Genomic DNA, 16,848 nt, shown 5'->3' with positions numbered 1-16,848 from the left:
AGCCACCACGGGAAGGTCACCGGAACCAGCAGCAGCCAAGGAAGGAAAGATCAAAAGAGAGTCATTATATCTTAAAAAAAAAAAACAAAACACAACCCAAAACCCCCTTTCCAAATGACACCACACACCCCTGCAGATGCACGCGGCGTGGCCGTGGTCCTGCGGTTCCAAAAAAATAAAACAAAATGAAGAGGAAGATGTCAAACCCAGCCAAGCAGCACGGAGCCTTCCAGGCCCTTCTCCCACAGCCCTCTGCTCACCCCAGGAACGCCGCCGAAGTCAATGGAAATGCTCTTGTAAACAAGGACTTACAAGAACCCGACGTGACAATGATTTCAAAAGGAGTTTTGACTGTGCAATTGTTGCTGGATTAGGGTCTTCAGAAACACCCAGCTCGCTCTGGAGAGCACAGAATTCAAATCTGCAACGTGCCGGGGGCCTCCGGAGCGGCTCCTGGGCTGCAGGGAAGGACCCGCTGAGCCCTGAGCATGGGAACAGCTCCTGGGCTCCTCCTGAGGATGGGCAAAACCCCTACAAGAGATGGGAGCAGTGAAAAAATACAGGTTCTGCTCCCTGCCTTGTATAAACCACTGACCTAACCTGAACAGCAGCACTCCACTGCCTAAATTAACAGGGAACAAATTGGGTAAACACTTCGTTACTAAAAGGGTAGGGGAAAATAAATAAATAAATAATAAATAATAAATAAAATATAAATAAAAGAATAAAACGCACTTGGCAGACACATTTTGTACAAAATAAGCTGATTTGGTGAAATTCTCATGTCAAAGAATTGATTCAACAATAAAGCAGCAGCACAGAGCAGCAGTGCAAGCAGCAATATTTATCAACAGTGCTCACCCAGCTACCTAAAAGTTTGTACTAAATAATCACCCATTACTTCACTTTTATAAATGCAAAGCAGGGCAACAAAACATGGCAACAATACAAAAGACAAATGAGTTAGACACAGAGCCCAGGATTTTAAGAAGTCTCCCCTGTATTTAATAAAGCATGAATTTTTTTAGAAACACTAACAGATCCTTTTTTATCTTTATATTATTATATAAGACATTTTGTGTTTAAAGTGAACTATTGCTTCATCTAGGTGGCCCCTCTGCTGGGCATAGAAACTAGGCTGTGAACAAAATAAAAAAACCATCATTGAAAATTACAAATCATACAACTTTAAAGCATTTTGATATTTTTTTTTCCCCCTCAGTCCACAGAGAAAAATAACTGAATCACTGGGAATGTCTGTGGTTTAGTGTAAATTTCTGCATCTATGTAAAATAAATAAAGAAGCCAGAGTCAGGAGCAGTTGAGAGACAGAGGAAAATATGCAATTACAGCTCATCCCATTCTATTAGCTCAGCAGGTGGAAAACATTTAAACCAGAGACTTCCCGAACCGACCCTAATTCTCTGCTTCTGACACAGCTCAAAGTCCTCTCGGCAGCAGCCAGACTTTTCCTTTTGAAGACCTGAATATTTGGGCTTCTGCAACCATTTATAATTAAAACATTAAACCTGCCATTTCACAAGGTTCTGGAATTTTTTTGTTTGTTTGTTTTCTTTCATTTTTCTCCAAGAAAATGAGCATGTATCAAGTGCACAATAAAATATTTCCCCCGCTGCCCTTCAGAGAACTCCAGCTACACCACATGCTATTAAACAATTGACTTTGTAGCAGCTCTAAAAAAAGGATTAAAATTACTTTTATGACATTGAGGTTATGCTGTGTTGAAAAGCATTCAGTTAGGGAAAACAACAAAACAAAACAAAAAAAAAAAAGAGAGAAATCACCTTTGGAGAATTAATTTAACTAAAAAAAAAAATAAATTACAGGATCATCCTTGCATGTTTTTTACACTTACAATGCATTTTCCTTTATGCATAAAATAAGCATTCTGAATCTGATTTAGCACAGACCAAGAAGTGCTCTGTATATTTAACAATTTGAGTTGGTTCCAATTTTGGAATTTCCTGACACACAGCATAACACCAGGTTTGTGCCTCAGCAAGAGAGGCTGGGAAGAGGCAGGAGCTGCCGCTCTCTGCACCCACACCAGGGCTCAGGCTCCCACCAGAGCAGCAGAGCTCGACAGGATTATCACCAGAGTGGATCAGTCTTTCTCAGGGCTATTTTACTCAAGAGAATCCATTTAAAAATTGCTTAAAACATCAAATGAAACACGAGTTATCTAAACATCAGATTTTCTAATTTTATTAAAAACGCACAAATTTTATCCAACATGTTTTCTTTCATACAGTGAATGGTCTAATATGCACTGGAGGTCACACAAGCTTAGGTTTAATAGAACAATAAAAGACATATGAGAAATTTAATATATAAAGAAAAAAGTAGCAGCTGTTGACTGCATATTTGACCATAAAATTTAAATATTTTGGACTTTTATTTTAAAGACACAAAAATAAAACCTGTGTGGGTCTATATAAGTCATATTAACAATTCCATGAATGTTCAACAGGACTAAAAATTAGCAAAGATGTTTGCTTGTTTGTTTGTTTTTTAACCTTGTAACACTTTTTTAAACACCTTCTCGGGTTGCTGGTGCAAAGCACCTTACAGTATTTGTGCTATATATTTACTTTATTTGGCAACTGTCTGGGTTTTGTGGGTTTTTTTTTTCTTTGCCTTCTGTAAACAACACCTTTTACAAACTAGCACAGTGAACCACAAGCCCTGCAATCTGTTATAACATCTACAGAAAAGAAAAGGAACTATTTTGGTTGGTTGCTCAAAATATTTTGCTTTTGAACAAGAGGTTCTAAAACAGGATTTATTAGTAAAACATTGAACTCCTGAATTTAACATTAGACGTAAACAGTTGACTGTTTTTAGTTCAATAGAGTCTTTTTGTTTAGCTTTTCTCTCTCTGTGAAGGTAGAATACTTTTTGTTTGTTTGCTTTTTTCAAGTCATTTTCGTTAGAGGTCTGGGTGGTGACCTTTGCTAGGATGAGGAGGTTTTGTACAAGTAGCTTTGTGAAGGTAGAAGAGTTGGTGCTGAGGGCTTAGTTAACATTTAGGATTTGCTATTTTGGAAAGCAAAATTAAAAAAAAAAAAAAAAAAAGAAAAAAAGAAAGGAAAAAAGAAAGTTGTCCCACCTGATAGTCAGCAGGCTGAAATGGCTGAAGCTAAAAAGAGTTTCTTGTTTTGTCGAACTTTCTGAGAGACAAAAAAATTAACAAACAAATTCAGAATGCCAGAACCATCCTTAACCGGGAACGCTAGAGTTCTTGAAGCTTTTTTTTTTTTTTTTTTTTTTTTTTCCCCTTTTCTTTGACCTTTCCTTCATTCAATTATTAATATTGTTTTGTTTTGTTTTTAAACGAGAAGTTTCTAAGGATTGTGGCTCTTAGGATGACATCCAACAGGGTAATCACACTTACGCCATCCTACGGTATGGCAGCACTTTACTGTACAGCTTCACCAGTTTCTTTGTCAATGGTACAAAAAAAGTCCCCTTGCTTGTTTGACACAACTGTAACAGGAAGATTGTCCTGGTCTAGAGCAAAGCTTGCCTTGGAGAGCCTTGGATTCAGTTCATTCCCAAGGTAATATTGTCTTAGAGCGGGAGAGATGTTATATTTAATTCATTTCTGTACACCATAACAAATAAGCAGATTAGATGATCATCAACTTACTTAAGACCCAGTTTGTTTTAAAGCTACCACACAGCTGCTTCGTTCATTTCTGGAGGGTGGGACAAGTGATTGCCATAGTTAGCACCACCGTTGACCGATATCGATGAAAACGGAGGACTGGGACCAAAAACTTCTGCGGACATGGAGTGCAAGGACCCGGGCAGGTTGGGTTCGGGGCTGGGCGAGTCTCCTGGGGGGTGGGACATGATGTCAGTGAAGCGCTGAGCCTCACTGGAGGGGTGATGTCCGGGCAGGGGGTGATCCAGGGCCCCCAGCGGGGTGCCTGACGGCCCCGAGGAGGGCACGAACGGGAGATCCACGGGGGTCTGCGCTTGAGATGAGGGAGGTCCTTGTGGGAAGAAATCGTAATTGCTTCCAGGGCCGTAATACTCGCTCTGATAATCTGGTGGGCAAGGAGAGACAGCAGGAAGGTCACACACCAGGCAAAGAGACCGGGCTGGAGAATACACGGCGGTGCCTCCAAATGTCACCTGGGTGCCACCAAATGTCACCCGGAGCTCGCTGAACCCAAGGGGGAAACGTGCCAAGGGCTTGGCCGATTCCCGGGGATACCCTTCCAGCGGAGCCCGGGATGAACCACCCAAACCGAACAGCCGGGGCTGCAAAAACGCTACCGGCTCGGCAGCAGCAGCCCGGGGGCGGTCAAGAACCGGCCCCGCGGGCTCCGAGGGGCGAGGAAACCCGACCACAGCCCCGGGGAGGAGGGAGACGGATGGCACCGGTGTGTGCGGGGGTAGCTGGCCCGGTGTTGGGGGAAACAGCACCGGTGTTGGGGGGAAATAGCTCCGGTGTGTGCGGGGGTAGCTGGCCCCGGCGTTGGGGGAAATAGCTCCGGTGCAACGGGCAGCGCTGGTCGGTACCGAGCGCGGGGGTGCGGGCACCCCAAGGCGGGGAGCGGGAGGGGGGAGCGTGTTACCCACCTCCGTAGAAGGAGAAGGGCCCGTTGGGGATGAGCTCGCCGGGCTCCAGGCGGTCCACCAGCGGGCGCATCCTACGCGGGCTGCGGAAGAAGGCGTGCCGGCGGGCTCCCAGCGCGCTCAGCTGCTTCATCCTCCGCTCCTTGGAGCGCCGGTTCTGGAACCAGACCTGGGCAGGCGGCGGGGAGAGGCACCGGTCAGAGCAGCCCCGAGCACGGGGGATCCCGCTTCCGGCAGCCCCGGTCCCGCCGCGGACAATTTCCCCCCTCCCGGTCTCCTCCGCCCGGCCCCGTTCCCGTTGCTCCCGTTCCAAACGGTACCGGGCGCTCCCCGCCGCCCGCAGCTCGGCGGTTGCAGGTCAAGAATGATTGAGTTAATTCTTATTACCCTGACAAGATTACTCCTAATTACCCTCACACTGAGACTCTCCAATCTAACCTCGTCTTTAATGGTCCTTTAACCCCCCATTACCCCCAGCGCTGCGGGTTTATAAACCTTTTAATAATTCCAGCGCATTGTCATTCTTATTTATCCATTAACCCCTCACATTTATGCTTATTAATTTCGATACCATTTACAGCTTCTTCAGAACTTTTTCTAAAAGCAACCGGCAGCTCTGCCGCCTCCGGCTGACCCGCGATGCGGGAGGGGAAGGGACCGGGTGCTCAAAACGATTTAAACCACCGGCGGGACTTGTCCCGGCCCTGCAGTGCGGGGGCTGCCGGGCTCAGCCCCCCGCCCCTCCCCGCATCCCCCGGAGCAGCAGCGGTCCCCCGGGGGGCCGTCGGTACCTGGATGACCCGCATGTTGAGGCCGGTCTCCTGGGCCAGCTGCTCCCTGATGTGCCGGGTGGGTTTGGGGGTGGCCGCGAAGGCGGCTTTCAGAGTCTCTAGCTGTTTGGCTTTGATGGTGGTGCGGGGTCCCCGCCTCTTGGCCCCCAGGTTCTGGTCGTCGTTTTCGTTGCTTCCCGTTTCCTTGTCGGAGACGTTGGCGCTTTCCGAGTCCTTGGCGTCGTCCTGGGAGGGGTCTTGGGAGTCGGGGGACAGGCTGGGATCACTGCCGGTGGTGGCTGGGCGAGGGGAGAGGGAAGCGAGTCACGGTCAGCCCGGGGGAAACGGCGACGGGGAGAGAAGGGAAAGGAGAGGAGAAGGGAGCCGGGAGAGAGGGGAGGAGGGACGGGAGAGAAGGGAGAAGGGACGGGAGAGAAGGGAGAGACAGGAGGAGGGAGGTGGGAGAGATGAGAGAAGGCAGAAGGCAGAAAGAAGGGAGAGGGGAGAAGGCAGAAGGGAGCAGGGAAAAGGCAGAAGGGAAAAGGCAAAAGGCAGAAGGGAGAAGGACGGGAAGGACCAGCTCGGGGAAGGAACCGCAGAAGAGCCGGGGCCGAGCGCATCCCCGCACCGCCCCGCACAGCCCCGGCCGCTCTCCCTCACCTGAATGCAGGCTGTTTTCTTTGGCAGTATTGCTGTTATTTAGGTAATCTTCTTTGCAGACAAACTTGTTTTCGTCTATGATGTAGAGCTCCTCGCCGGTGGAGAGTTGCTTGTTACACATCATACACGTAAAACAGTTCAAGTGAAACACTTTGCTCCGCGCCCTGCGGACCAGGTCGCTGGGGGAGATGCCCTGGGCACAGCCCGCGCACTTGGTCCCGAAACACCTGCGGGGAGAGGCCGGGCAGGGGGTCAGCAGCGCCCGGAGGAGCCGTGAGATCCACCGACAGCGGCCCCGGGGGCAAGAGCACCCCCCGCACCCCTCACCGCGACCTCCGGCCTCCCCGCCCCGCTTGGCCATGCGACATGAAGTAAAATAAATAAAATTAAAAAAAAAAAAAAAATCAACAAAACAGTCCTCCAGACCGTTCTCCCTTCCTAACGATCGAATGCCTGAAATTATATTTTTTAAATTATCATTAAAAAGACCCGAACCGCGCGGGGCTGCGGGATAAATTAACCACCGGGGCTGCCCGATGTTCAGGGTCTTGGCACGTTGATTAACGACATTCTAATGAACATTAAGCAGAATTTCTTATTCGTTATTAATGGGCCAAGGCCGCCCGCTGGCCGGAGGAGCCGCCGGTACCGGAGCTGGGAACCAAACCCGCACCGGCGCTTCAGTAACCGGGCCCGGGCAGCACCGGGCGCTGCGGTGTGCGGCGGGACGGGCTCCATCCCGGTCTTTACCGTCACTGCCGGGGCCCCGTGCGGGCAGAGCACAGCGGGCCCGCTCCCAGCCCGGGACTGATTCCGGTTCCCGCGGGGGAAGCGGCATCGAGAGGGTGTCGGTACCCGCACCCCTCTCCGTCACCTGTCGGTACTGCGGAGGGGGTTCGCTGCCCTCCGCGGCGGCCTCGGCCCGGTGTGACGGGATGCGCTGGGCCCACGGAACCGCTCAGCGAACCGCAGCGAACCCCCGGTAAATGCCGCCGCACCGGGCCCGGGACGGCCCCCCCGCCGCTCGATAGTTTGGAAGCAACTTTGGGGAACTCAAGGGGAGCCGGTGCCACCGGGAGCGGCCGGGCCTCTCCCTGCGGGCCCCGACGGGGGTGTCCGGGGGTCCCTTCCCCGGGCCTGCCCCGGAGCAGCACCCGGAGGAACAGCAACGGGGTCGGGGGGCTCCGCGTGTGCTCGGGGAGGGGGAACGGAAGGGAGGAAGCGTTTGTAGGTCACAGAGAACCACGGGGGGGAACAACACAAAAAAAACCCCAGGCCAAACCAAACCAAACCAAACAAACAAGGGAAAAAGGGAGCTGACAAATGGATGCAGGGCACCGAGCAGGAGGGGCCGGTACTTACCGAAAGAAGTCGTTTTTGCAGTAAAGCTTGCCTTCTCGCGAAAAGCATTTCTCTGTCAAATTGCATTTACATTCACAGCACTGAACACACTTCACATGCCAAGCCCTGTCCAGTACATTCAACAAAAACCGGTCCAAGATTGGCCTTTTGCAGCCCGCACAGTGAACCATTGTCTTTGGTTATTTCTGAAAGTGTGGGGGTAGTGGTTTCCCAGGTGTCAAGCAAAAAAAATAAAATAAAAAATAACAAAATTAAAAAAAAAAAGACGACAACACCGGCGTAGGTTTGCTTTTTTTTTTTTCTGCTTTTTTTTTTTTTTTTTTTTTTTTCGTTTGTTTTAAAAGCCTTTGAGAGGTGAAGAAGAAAAAGAAAAGGAAGAAAAAAAATCGTCGTTCGAATGTCCTAGGAGGGATACACAGGAGAAACCACCCACTGCCCAAGGAGACCAGAGCTTCGACACAACCGCAGAATCCCGGCCGCTACCAACCACGACAGCAACAATAATAATAATAATAATAATAATAGTGACAATAAAACAACAAAGACTATAAAGATCGGCGCTCATAAAAATAAAAAAATCAAAAATAATAATTAGGAAAAAAAAAATCAAAAAAACAAAAAAACAACACAACGCCAAAAAGCGAGCGTGATGAGTTTTTCTCAGGTCTGAGGTAGAGCAGTCAGGAGTCAAAGTGCTTTTCCCAAGGAGAAATCAAAAGACGAAAAAAATAAAAAAAATTAAATAAATAAGGAGACATGGAGAGCCGTCAGCAGTCAGACGGGCTTTGGCTGCTGCCGCGGCGACATGGCCCTACGCGCCGCGGAGCGGGCCGCCGTCCTTACGCGGGGGGGGGAAAGGGGGGGCTCCGCAGCTCCTGGCTCCGTGTTCTCTCTTTCTCTCTTTCTCTCTCCTCTCTCTTTCTCTCTCCCTCGACGTCTCGGCGGTACCGTCTCACCCGGCTCCTACCTACCCCCGCGCACCGCCCTGCGCGCTACCCGCGGCGGCCTCCCGCGTCCCCGGCATCTCCCGGCGCTGCCGCCCTTTTGTTCCTCCTCCTCCTCCTCTGCCGTGCCGTGCCGGGCCGGGCCGTGTTGGGGAGGGAGAGGGCCGTGCCGGGCCGTGGCGGGGCCGGGCAGGGCAGAGAGCGGCCGCCCGCGCTGCCCGCGCCGTCCCGCGCTGCCCGCTCCGCATGTTCCCGGCAGCCTCGCGCCCGCAGCCTTATGCACCGCGCGCACACGTCACCGACCCACCCGGCCAATCGCCGGCGACAACGACGACGACCCCCCCATACACACACCCCCGACAACAACAACCCCCTCCCCAAACCTCCACCCCCGCCGCCTCCCGCCCGCCACCGCCGCCACCGCCGGACGGGGCGTCCGCGCCCCTTTATAGAGACCGCTCCGCGCAGGGACCGACCGACCGACGGACACACCGACCGACCGACGGACACACCGACCGACCGACGGACACACCGACCGACAGACGGACACACCTACAGACAGATAGACACACCGACGGACACACCGACAGACGGACGCACCGACCGACAGACGGCCCGGGAGCTCGCCGCAGCGGGTAGGTGTGACGGTGCTCGCGGTGTGTGTGTGGGGGAGCTGGGAGACTCGATGGGGTCTGGCACCCCCACAGGGTGACACATCCCGTACAGGGACACCGCCACCCCCTCCCCCGCCGGAGCACCGGGATGGGAAGCGGCGTCAAAGCGGATTCCCGGTTTAATGTGTGTGGCTGTCTCCCCCCCCTCGCTATCATAAACGGCGGGGAAAGGTGCGGAGGGGCTCGGACCACCCCCAGGGAGCTCCGATGTGCCCGAGGGGGCCGGGCAGAGAGAAGGAACCGGGAACTTTTCGGTGATCCCGTTACCGGCGCCCGTCTAGGGCCGAGCGGCACCGTCCGCCGCTGCTCTACTCTTTTTGGGGTTGAGTTTGTTGGTTGCTTTTGGTTTTTTTTTAGCAAATAAAACCGCATTTGCTTTTACCTTCCAGGGGCTCGGCCGGTGGCCGGGGAGTTTGGCAGGGACGCAATTTCTCGTTCCTTCTCGTTTTGCTGCCCGTCGGGAGGTGTCACCGCCCGGCAGACACGGGCCGGGCCTCGGGCCCCTCCTCGGCGGAGCCCCCGCTCCCACCTTCCCCGCGGGATGATTGATCCGATGGCGGGGAATTAGGAGGGGAAAGGACGGATTAAATGGCCCGATCCTGGCCAAGGGTGACTCGCAGGCACAGCTGCTGCGCACCCTCCGCAGCCGCGGGAGTTTGGGGAAACCCCTTCGAAATCACCAGCATCCCCCGCCTCCCGCATGCTCACCCGCCTGTCCGCGTTTTCACGGCTGTTTTCCTCGTCCCGGGGCGAAGCGGGGGAGAGGGGAATAAGGGAGGGAGAAATTTGAAAATAAGAAGGAAAACGAAGGCAGGAAAACCCTCTCCGGTTCCAGGGCGCTGCCTGCCAGGCCGGGGGATGCGGAGCCTGCCCGGGCCGGGAGAATCTGCGGGGCTGTCCCGCGGTTGCGCTGCTCCTGCGGGTGTTTAAAAGCCCCGGGGCTGCCCCCGCGATTTTCTCCCCAGCTCTCCCGCAGGTGTGCCCCGCAGCCGCCGTTTCCCGCCCCGTCGGGGCCGCGCAGGGTTCTCCGCGTCGCTCCGCGTCCTTGCTCTCCCCGCCCAGCTGTTGGGTTTGCTTTGCCGCTTGCGGGGGGATCAATAGACCCCCCCCCGCCTCAGGCACCCCCTTCCCCAGCCCGGGCCCCCCGCATATGGGCCGCTTCTCATGCGGGGCGGAGGGGCCGAGGCGGCGCGGGCGGCCCCGCTCCTTCGGCCGGGAAGGCGACAGCTGTGGGCTGCCGTCAGGGGACCGAGGGGACCGCTTCCCTTTGACCGCGGGCCCCCAAGTGACATGTGTTGGTGGGGATGAATGAGGGGAAGGAGATGAGCATTTTACGTCCATCAAGCACCAGTTTTTCACAGCGATTTCTCCCCCCCACCCCTTTCCCAGGCGTTTGTGAAAGCATCTGGTTGTCCCCTGCCCCCTCCCGCCCCGCAGAGCCCGGGGACGCCGAGACGGGCACAGATCGCCGGGTGTCCCCCACCCAGGGATGCGGAGGGGGAAACGGAGCCCACCGGTACCCGCCGAACCCCACGGTTCGAGGGTTTCCCGGCGGGGCTCCCTGCCCCGGGACACGCAAAGCCGCCAAAACCCCGCATCGGACAAGCAGCGGCACGGAGCTCCCCCGGGAGGTGGGGACCGTGGGGTATCCCGGGTCTTCCTCACCCATCCCTTCCCTCGGGGAAACCCAGTGAGAGGGGAAAATGCCTCTTCTGCTTCCAAAAGGCTCCCAAAAGAAAAACTGGCGCAATTCGGGCCCCCACGGGGCTCTTCTGCCCCGCGTGTCCCGGCGGGGGGGCACCCACGGACCGGGGGGGCCGACGAGCCTCAGAAGAGTGGGGGGAAATCCCCCTCCCCAAGCCCCAAAGCAGTGCGTCTGGGTTGTTGAGGTTCTGGGGTTTTAGTTTTGGTTGATTTTCATTGTATTTTGTAATTCGCCCAGGTCCATTCCGGCCGGGGCCAAGCTCCCAGACCCAGCGGCGGGGCCGATCCCACCCGTGGATCGGGCAAAGCAGGCCGGCGTGTTTCAGAGCCGAGGAAGCCGGGTTTGGAAAAGGGGGAAATTAAAAGAAAAAAAATTAAAATCAAATTATTTTAGATCTAATACAGAAGAAGGATAAAAAAAAAGTCTCTATCAGGCGAGTTTGAATTTGCATTTCATTGGTGTCGTTCCCCTCTTTTTAGTTAAACATCACCCGGTTTATCATCAGCCTTTCTACACCGCTGCTCTCGGTAATGGGATTTCTCCCTCCTTTCCGGGGCACTCGTGCTGTACGAGCACCGGAGCCCTCTCCTCCCGGTGCTACCGGCCGAGCTCCAGCCGCCCTCCCGAGCCAAACCAAGAAAGAAACTTCCCACCCAGCTGGGCACTTTTTCTACCGTGTCCGTCCCCCGGCAGCACTGAGCTTAGCCTTTTAAATTTTATTTTATTCTTTTTAAATTTAATTCTTCCCTTCTTCGCAACGTTTCACAACGACGGCGCCCGGGATCGGGGATGCTACCGGGTTTTCAGAGACCGGAGGAGACGATTCCCCGGTCCCAGGCATCTCCGTGCCCAGTAGCATCCCCGGCGAGGGGGGAGGCAGCGCCGAGCCCACGCTCCGACCCCTCCCGCATCCTCCCGCAAGCGCTGACCACTCCGGTCCCCGGCGTCCCGGTCACCGCTTGCGGGGGGACAGCCCCTGGAAGAGGGAGGATGTCACACCTTCTTCCCCCCCTCTCCCCGAAATTTTCCCCGCAGGAAGAGCTCCTCCGCCTTATTAAAAAAATAATATATATATATATATATATATGCGTGTAATGCACTAACCAAATATTGAAGTTGAGAATGAAATGAAGACGGTAGAACAATCCCCCCACGCAATAAACCCACTGCTGGACAGCATCCGCGCCGGGTTTGTTTTATAAGGAGCTTGGGGGGAAAAAAAAAAATCAAAAAACAAAAACAAAAGTCTTTAAATGATATATGAGAGGGTCCCAGTTTATCCTGACACACTCGGGTCGATGCTGAGGGTAAACACGGGCGGTCCCGCACCGTCCCCCTCCTGGCTCCGCTCGCCTTTTCCTTTTCTTATTTATTTTTCTGCCCCCTCCTCCCTTTTGATTAGCCCCCCTCTCCCCTCGGACTGCCTTCCACGTCGCTAAATGTTGTCGCTTACACTCCAAGCTCATGCATTGTTTATGGGAAATATAGTTAATAAATAATTACAAATCCCAGGTTTTTGTATTTCTCTAAGAGCGGCCGGCGGAGACGGGAAAATACCCGGGAAGGAGTCGGGGGGCCGGGGAGGTGGGACAGAACCCCCCCGGGACCCTCTCCCCAGAGGGCTGGGGGTCGGGCCGGGCCCAGAGCAAGCAGGGGGAGCCCAGCAGGGGACCCCGGGGGGGTGTGAGAGCTGAAGGGGTTTCTTCACGTTGCTAAAGAGAGAAAGGACAGATAAAAGACGAATAAAAGAGAAAAAGAAAGAAAAGTAAAGAGGTGGAGGGGGCGGGGGGAGACTATAAAAAAAGAGGGTGAAACAAACCCCAGGAGGATGCACCGATCCCGGCTCATCCATCTTCATTGTCTCCGTGTGTGCAAAAGCAACTCCAGTATAAGGAAAAGCCACTATCAAAGCCATGGCTTTATTTTATATCCTATAGATCAGGAGGGAGGCAAAGCTTTATTTTCGCCCAGAGACAGATATTTTATTTCTCTCTTACGGTTTTATGTGTGAGAGATGTCAAAAAGGTAAAATAGATTGCTAATGCATAGGCAAAACGAAGCTGTTTTGGCATGCTCTGTGTCAGGAGGTCTCCCAGGGAGAGCAGGCTGGGGATTTAGGGCTGATGGGAGACTCGGGGGGATTTCTGCTAAAACATCTCTCTCCATAAATCCAGCCGCCTGGTCAGCTCGATTGGGAGACAGAGTTTTAAAGGGGAAGAGTTGGAGCGCGGCGGAGCGGAGCGCGGCCCCCCGGCCCGGTTGGGGTGGGTGGGTGAGGGTGGGTGAGGGGGTGAGGGTGGGTGGGTGTGGGTGGGTGGGTGAGGGTGGTTCGGGGCTGTTCCGGGGGGGTCTCACAGCAGCAGGGCCGATCTCTTCTCCCCGCGGTGCTGGGGAACCCACCGGAGCCGCTCCGGGCTCGTCCCGCCGGTGCGCACCCAGCACTCCCCACCGGAGTTTAATTTGTTGGTTATATTTTTTTTTTTTTTTTTTTTTTTTCGTTTGTTTGTTCGTTTTCCCCCAAGAAACCGAGTCCCCAGCCCCCGCCTGTCGCTGTTAAGCCCCCCGGCTGCCTCCGCAGCTCCGCATCTGCCTCCCCGCCGAGCCCCGGCGGAGGCTTTGCGAGGACCTTATGTAAAGTTAAAATATATCTCCCCAAGCTGCAACAATTTTCATACTTTTTGACCTCGGGGATTTACTTAGCACGCTAAGTTCAAGGCTCGGAAGCCCAAGGCTATTACTCATGTAGGCACTCCCACCACCAACACTTTTCACCACATATTTTATCATTTGACTTCCCGGCTTAAATTCATGTTATGGCAAATAATGGATGGTAATACTTTCCCCCTTCCCCATGTTAATTGTCTTGTCTGACAACCCCTGCGTTTGAAATGATTTAAAGCAAACAACCAGGAGACAAACCAGCACAAAACATCTGCAGGAACTCGGCAGCTCCGGCTCTTCCCTTGCAAGTTGGTGGCTGGATCCAGAGGATATTCCCTCCCCTCCAAAGCATCTCCCAGCTCCTGTTGGGCTCACGACAATGCTGAGGAAGCTTCTCCCCTGTGCCCTGCAGCCCCCCGGGTCCCTTCAGCATTGCTGCCCGAATTAATGCTCTGCTAGAGGTGGCTAAAACGGGGAAACAAACCAGGGTGCTATTTGCAAATTAAAAAAAAAAAAAAAAAAAAAAAAAAAAAAGCAAAGCAAAGCAAAAAAAAAAAAAAAAAGCAAGGTGTAGTTGATTAGCAAATTAATTATTTCAGTACCCCCAGGATTATATTGTTTTTCTAAGTTCTGTGGGCCTGTGTAATTTACTAATTTCACAGTCACTGAACTTCCCTGGGAGTGAGAGTCAATCTCAGCCACTATCTGCCACGGCTCGGTGTCGGTGCAGAGGCACTGGGGCTCTCAGCAGCCTTTGGGGGGAAGAGGGTGTCCAGCCCGTCCCTGCAGCTGCCTGGCTCGGGGCAAATTCTTTGGTTTTTTCTTGTTTCTGAGGGGGGACGGTTCCCTCCTACCCGAGAAGAAGAGGAGGGAGAACTGCACTGACTCCCCTCTGCCGAGCACGCCGCTGGCTTCCCACACGTGTACAGCACAAGGGCTGCTGCATTATTTGTCCTTAAAGCTGGAGAAGAGAGCTCCCAACCTAAGAGCTGTTTTGCTGTTTGGTTTTTTCTCATCTGCTTTTGGTGCCTGACAGCACCGTCACACAGAGAATCTGAGAAAAAACCTGAAATCAAACCAAACAGGAGGATCCCCAGAAACCAGAGGGATGCTGCACCCAGACTGGGGGACACCAGCCCTGCCCTCTGCTTACCTGCTGCAGGTGCAGGAGCAGACCTTGGGGCAGGGACATGAAGCAGCATCACCAGGTGCCACAGCATCCTGAACTTCCCTCCCCACGTGTGAACAGCTCCTGGCTGTGTTTGTATCTGTCTGATTAGTCCTGACCTATTAATCTTCCTCTATATATAGATCCTGCAATTTGGTACCAGGTTACCATACAGCACCCTATTCATGCCCTATTTAGACAGGCTTCTATTTTAAGGCTTCTGACAGGAGGTGGAGGCTCTGGCCAGCCTGCCTGGTTTTTTTCTCCCCACTTTATCACCTGCCCACAAACCACCAGAGCTGTTTTTGTGCAGTTTGAGCCCGACAAAGTTGGGTGTCTGCAGCCCAGCACAACGTTTTGTCTGCCAGGGCCGGGCAGGAAAAAGCCAAGGGGAAGGCAGAGGCTGCTTGGGAGCTGGTGACCCACAATGTGCTCACACATCTTGGCACAACTTGTGCTCCACAAGCCTGGAGGTGACTGGCAGGCTCCTGACAGGGCTTGTTAGCACTGCTCAGGGCACCTGAGCTGCAGTGGGGTTCCATAGGGGCACCACTGCACTGCCATCAAACTGGAGCACTGCAGGAAGGAGATGTGGCCAAACGTGCTATTTTATTTTTTAAAAATCCCTGTTTACAACCCCAGTCCCCTCCCCTTTCTTTACAGGGGGGTGATGCCATGTGCACGGCTCTGCACACCCCCAGCTTGTTGCAGCACCATAGGGAGGATGCAACACACACAGCCACGGTTCCCTTACTCTGCAATGCATCAAGACACAGTTTCCAAGATGAAAACCCCAGATAATTTAATTCTAGAAGATGAAATTTCACTAGTTTCAAATCATTTTTCCAAGAGAAGCCATGGATAGAGCTCAGCCCCATGAAGGTCCTGCCTGAAGATGTTCTGAGCAGGTCCCTCAGGCAGGGCAGAGCTGCACACTGCCATTGCCAATTCTCAGTGCTCAGAACATGACTTAAAAAAAAAAAAAATTGATCCAGTTCTAATAAAAAATCATTCCTCAGTGTGGCTGCCACTCCTGTCCCAGCTGGGCCTGGAGATCCTGGCCAGAACCACTGTGTTGGTGAGACACAGGCTGGGCACCAGCTCCCAGAGGGTCCCCCAGAGATGGGCACCACCCAAATCTCCCCCCTCCCATGCAGCAGCAATGCACCCTTCACACTCCATCACTCCTCAGCCCCTTCCTGCCCTGCTGCCTGGGGGATGGGGACCTCCAGTCCCTCCAGACCCCCTCTGTGTTGCCCTCCCCAGGGCTCTGGGGTCAGGCAGCACGGGAGGCAGGGGGACATCCCCCTGCTCCTCTCCTTACTGCTGCTCTGTCCTGGCTTGTCACTGGGCTGGTCACTGAGGAGTTGCTGAGCTCTGAGAACTTCTCTCTGCCTGCTCCCCATGTGCTCTTCTCCCCTCTCTGTACCCACAGGTGAAGGTGGCTCCAGGAGCTGATGCACTGGACCCAGTGCCAAGGCCCAGGTGTTGGGTTTGCCTCCAGACAACCCGACTTCAATCCCAACACAGAGTCCCTCCTCAGCTCCACATCCTCCAGGAACAGCCCCAAGCCCCAGGGGACATCCTCCCCAAGTCTGTTCCTGCTCCCAGGGCAGTGCCAGTGTTGGCTCTGTGCTGCCTGTCCTGGCAGGGTGACACCAGGGACAATGGAACCTCCTGCAGACGTCTGGACTCAGCAGCTCAGAGCCTGCAGAATTCCCCCAGCAATGCCTTGGGTTTTTTGTTTGTTTGTTTGTTTGTTTTTCAGCTGACGAAAGAAAATCTCCCTTGCTGTAATGAGTTAATATTTGTAAAGCCTGTAAGATTCCAGAATAAATCCCTGAAAGAATTTTGTGTGATAAATGTGTGAAAATGCTGAAGATGGCTGGTGAGGAGACATCACTCCTCAGGATGGATGTTTTATTTCCTTAAGGGTGGGCTGATAAACAAAACTGATTTTTAAAATCTGCCATGTGGATTCCCACATCCACTCTCAGACCAGAGAAATTACCCCAACCCCATCAGGGTCTTCCCTCTTCTCCCCTTTCTGAAATGTCCCCCACTCCTCCAGGGAGGAGAAGGACCCCAAAATGCCACTCTGTGACCATTGAGCCCGTCACACCCTGTGCAGCACCACACATCAGCAATGAAACCTTAAAATAAATAATAAACATTTCAAATAAAGCAACTCAAAGACAAAGAATAAAAAAATCACCTACGACACGGAGCCATTTGAAAACCTGTGCGTCTTTCCCTGCACTTGTTTGTTTCTCCTTTCTTTTTCTGCATCTAAACA

General features: G+C 53.1%; 1 protein-coding gene and 1 long non-coding RNA gene across 2 annotated transcripts in view; both read right to left on the bottom strand.

Moving 5' to 3' along the window:
* Window positions 1-2,210: 2,210 nt before the first annotated feature.
* On the bottom strand, window positions 2,211-7,704 carry LHX1 (LIM homeobox 1). Its single transcript, XM_071765037.1, has 5 exons — window positions 7,401-7,704; window positions 6,039-6,265; window positions 5,400-5,677; window positions 4,612-4,777; window positions 2,211-4,073 (listed from the first exon to the last, which is right to left on the bottom strand). The coding sequence occupies exons 1-5, from the start codon at window positions 7,568-7,570 to the stop codon at window positions 3,694-3,696; spliced, it is 1,221 nt and encodes a 406-aa protein (XP_071621138.1). The 5' UTR covers window positions 7,571-7,704; the 3' UTR covers window positions 2,211-3,693.
* Window positions 7,705-13,029: 5,325 nt separating this feature from the next.
* The window catches only part of LOC139805999 (uncharacterized), a 177,189-nt gene continuing 173,370 nt past the window's right edge, over window positions 13,030-16,848 (bottom strand). Inside the window, exon 5 of the long non-coding RNA XR_011730073.1 lies at window positions 13,030-13,875. This is a non-coding gene — a long non-coding RNA (uncharacterized lncRNA). The remainder of the gene's footprint in view (window positions 13,876-16,848) is intronic.

Source organism: Heliangelus exortis, chromosome 21 (assembly GCF_036169615.1).
Source record: "Heliangelus exortis chromosome 21, bHelExo1.hap1, whole genome shotgun sequence".
In the NCBI taxonomy this organism is placed as follows: domain Eukaryota; kingdom Metazoa; phylum Chordata; class Aves; order Apodiformes; family Trochilidae; genus Heliangelus; species Heliangelus exortis.
The sequence above is the reverse complement of the archived record's forward strand: the minus strand, read 5'-3'. Positions and strand labels throughout refer to the sequence as shown.

What these genes read in the sequence shown, in the direction of transcription:
- LHX1 (XM_071765037.1), bottom strand. Translation starts at nt 7,570, where the DNA reads ATGGTTCACTGTGCGGGCTGCAAAAGGCCAATCTTGGACCGGTTTTTG. An exon ending in AGAAAACAGCCTGCATTCAG is followed by an intron (nt 5,678 to 6,038) that starts GTGAGGGAGAGC and finishes CCCCTCGCCCAG; the next exon opens with CCACCACCGGCAGTGATCCC. An exon ending in GCCCTTCTCCTTCTACGGAG is followed by an intron (nt 4,074 to 4,611) that starts GTGGGTAACACG and finishes CTTGCCCACCAG; the next exon opens with ATTATCAGAGCGAGTATTAC.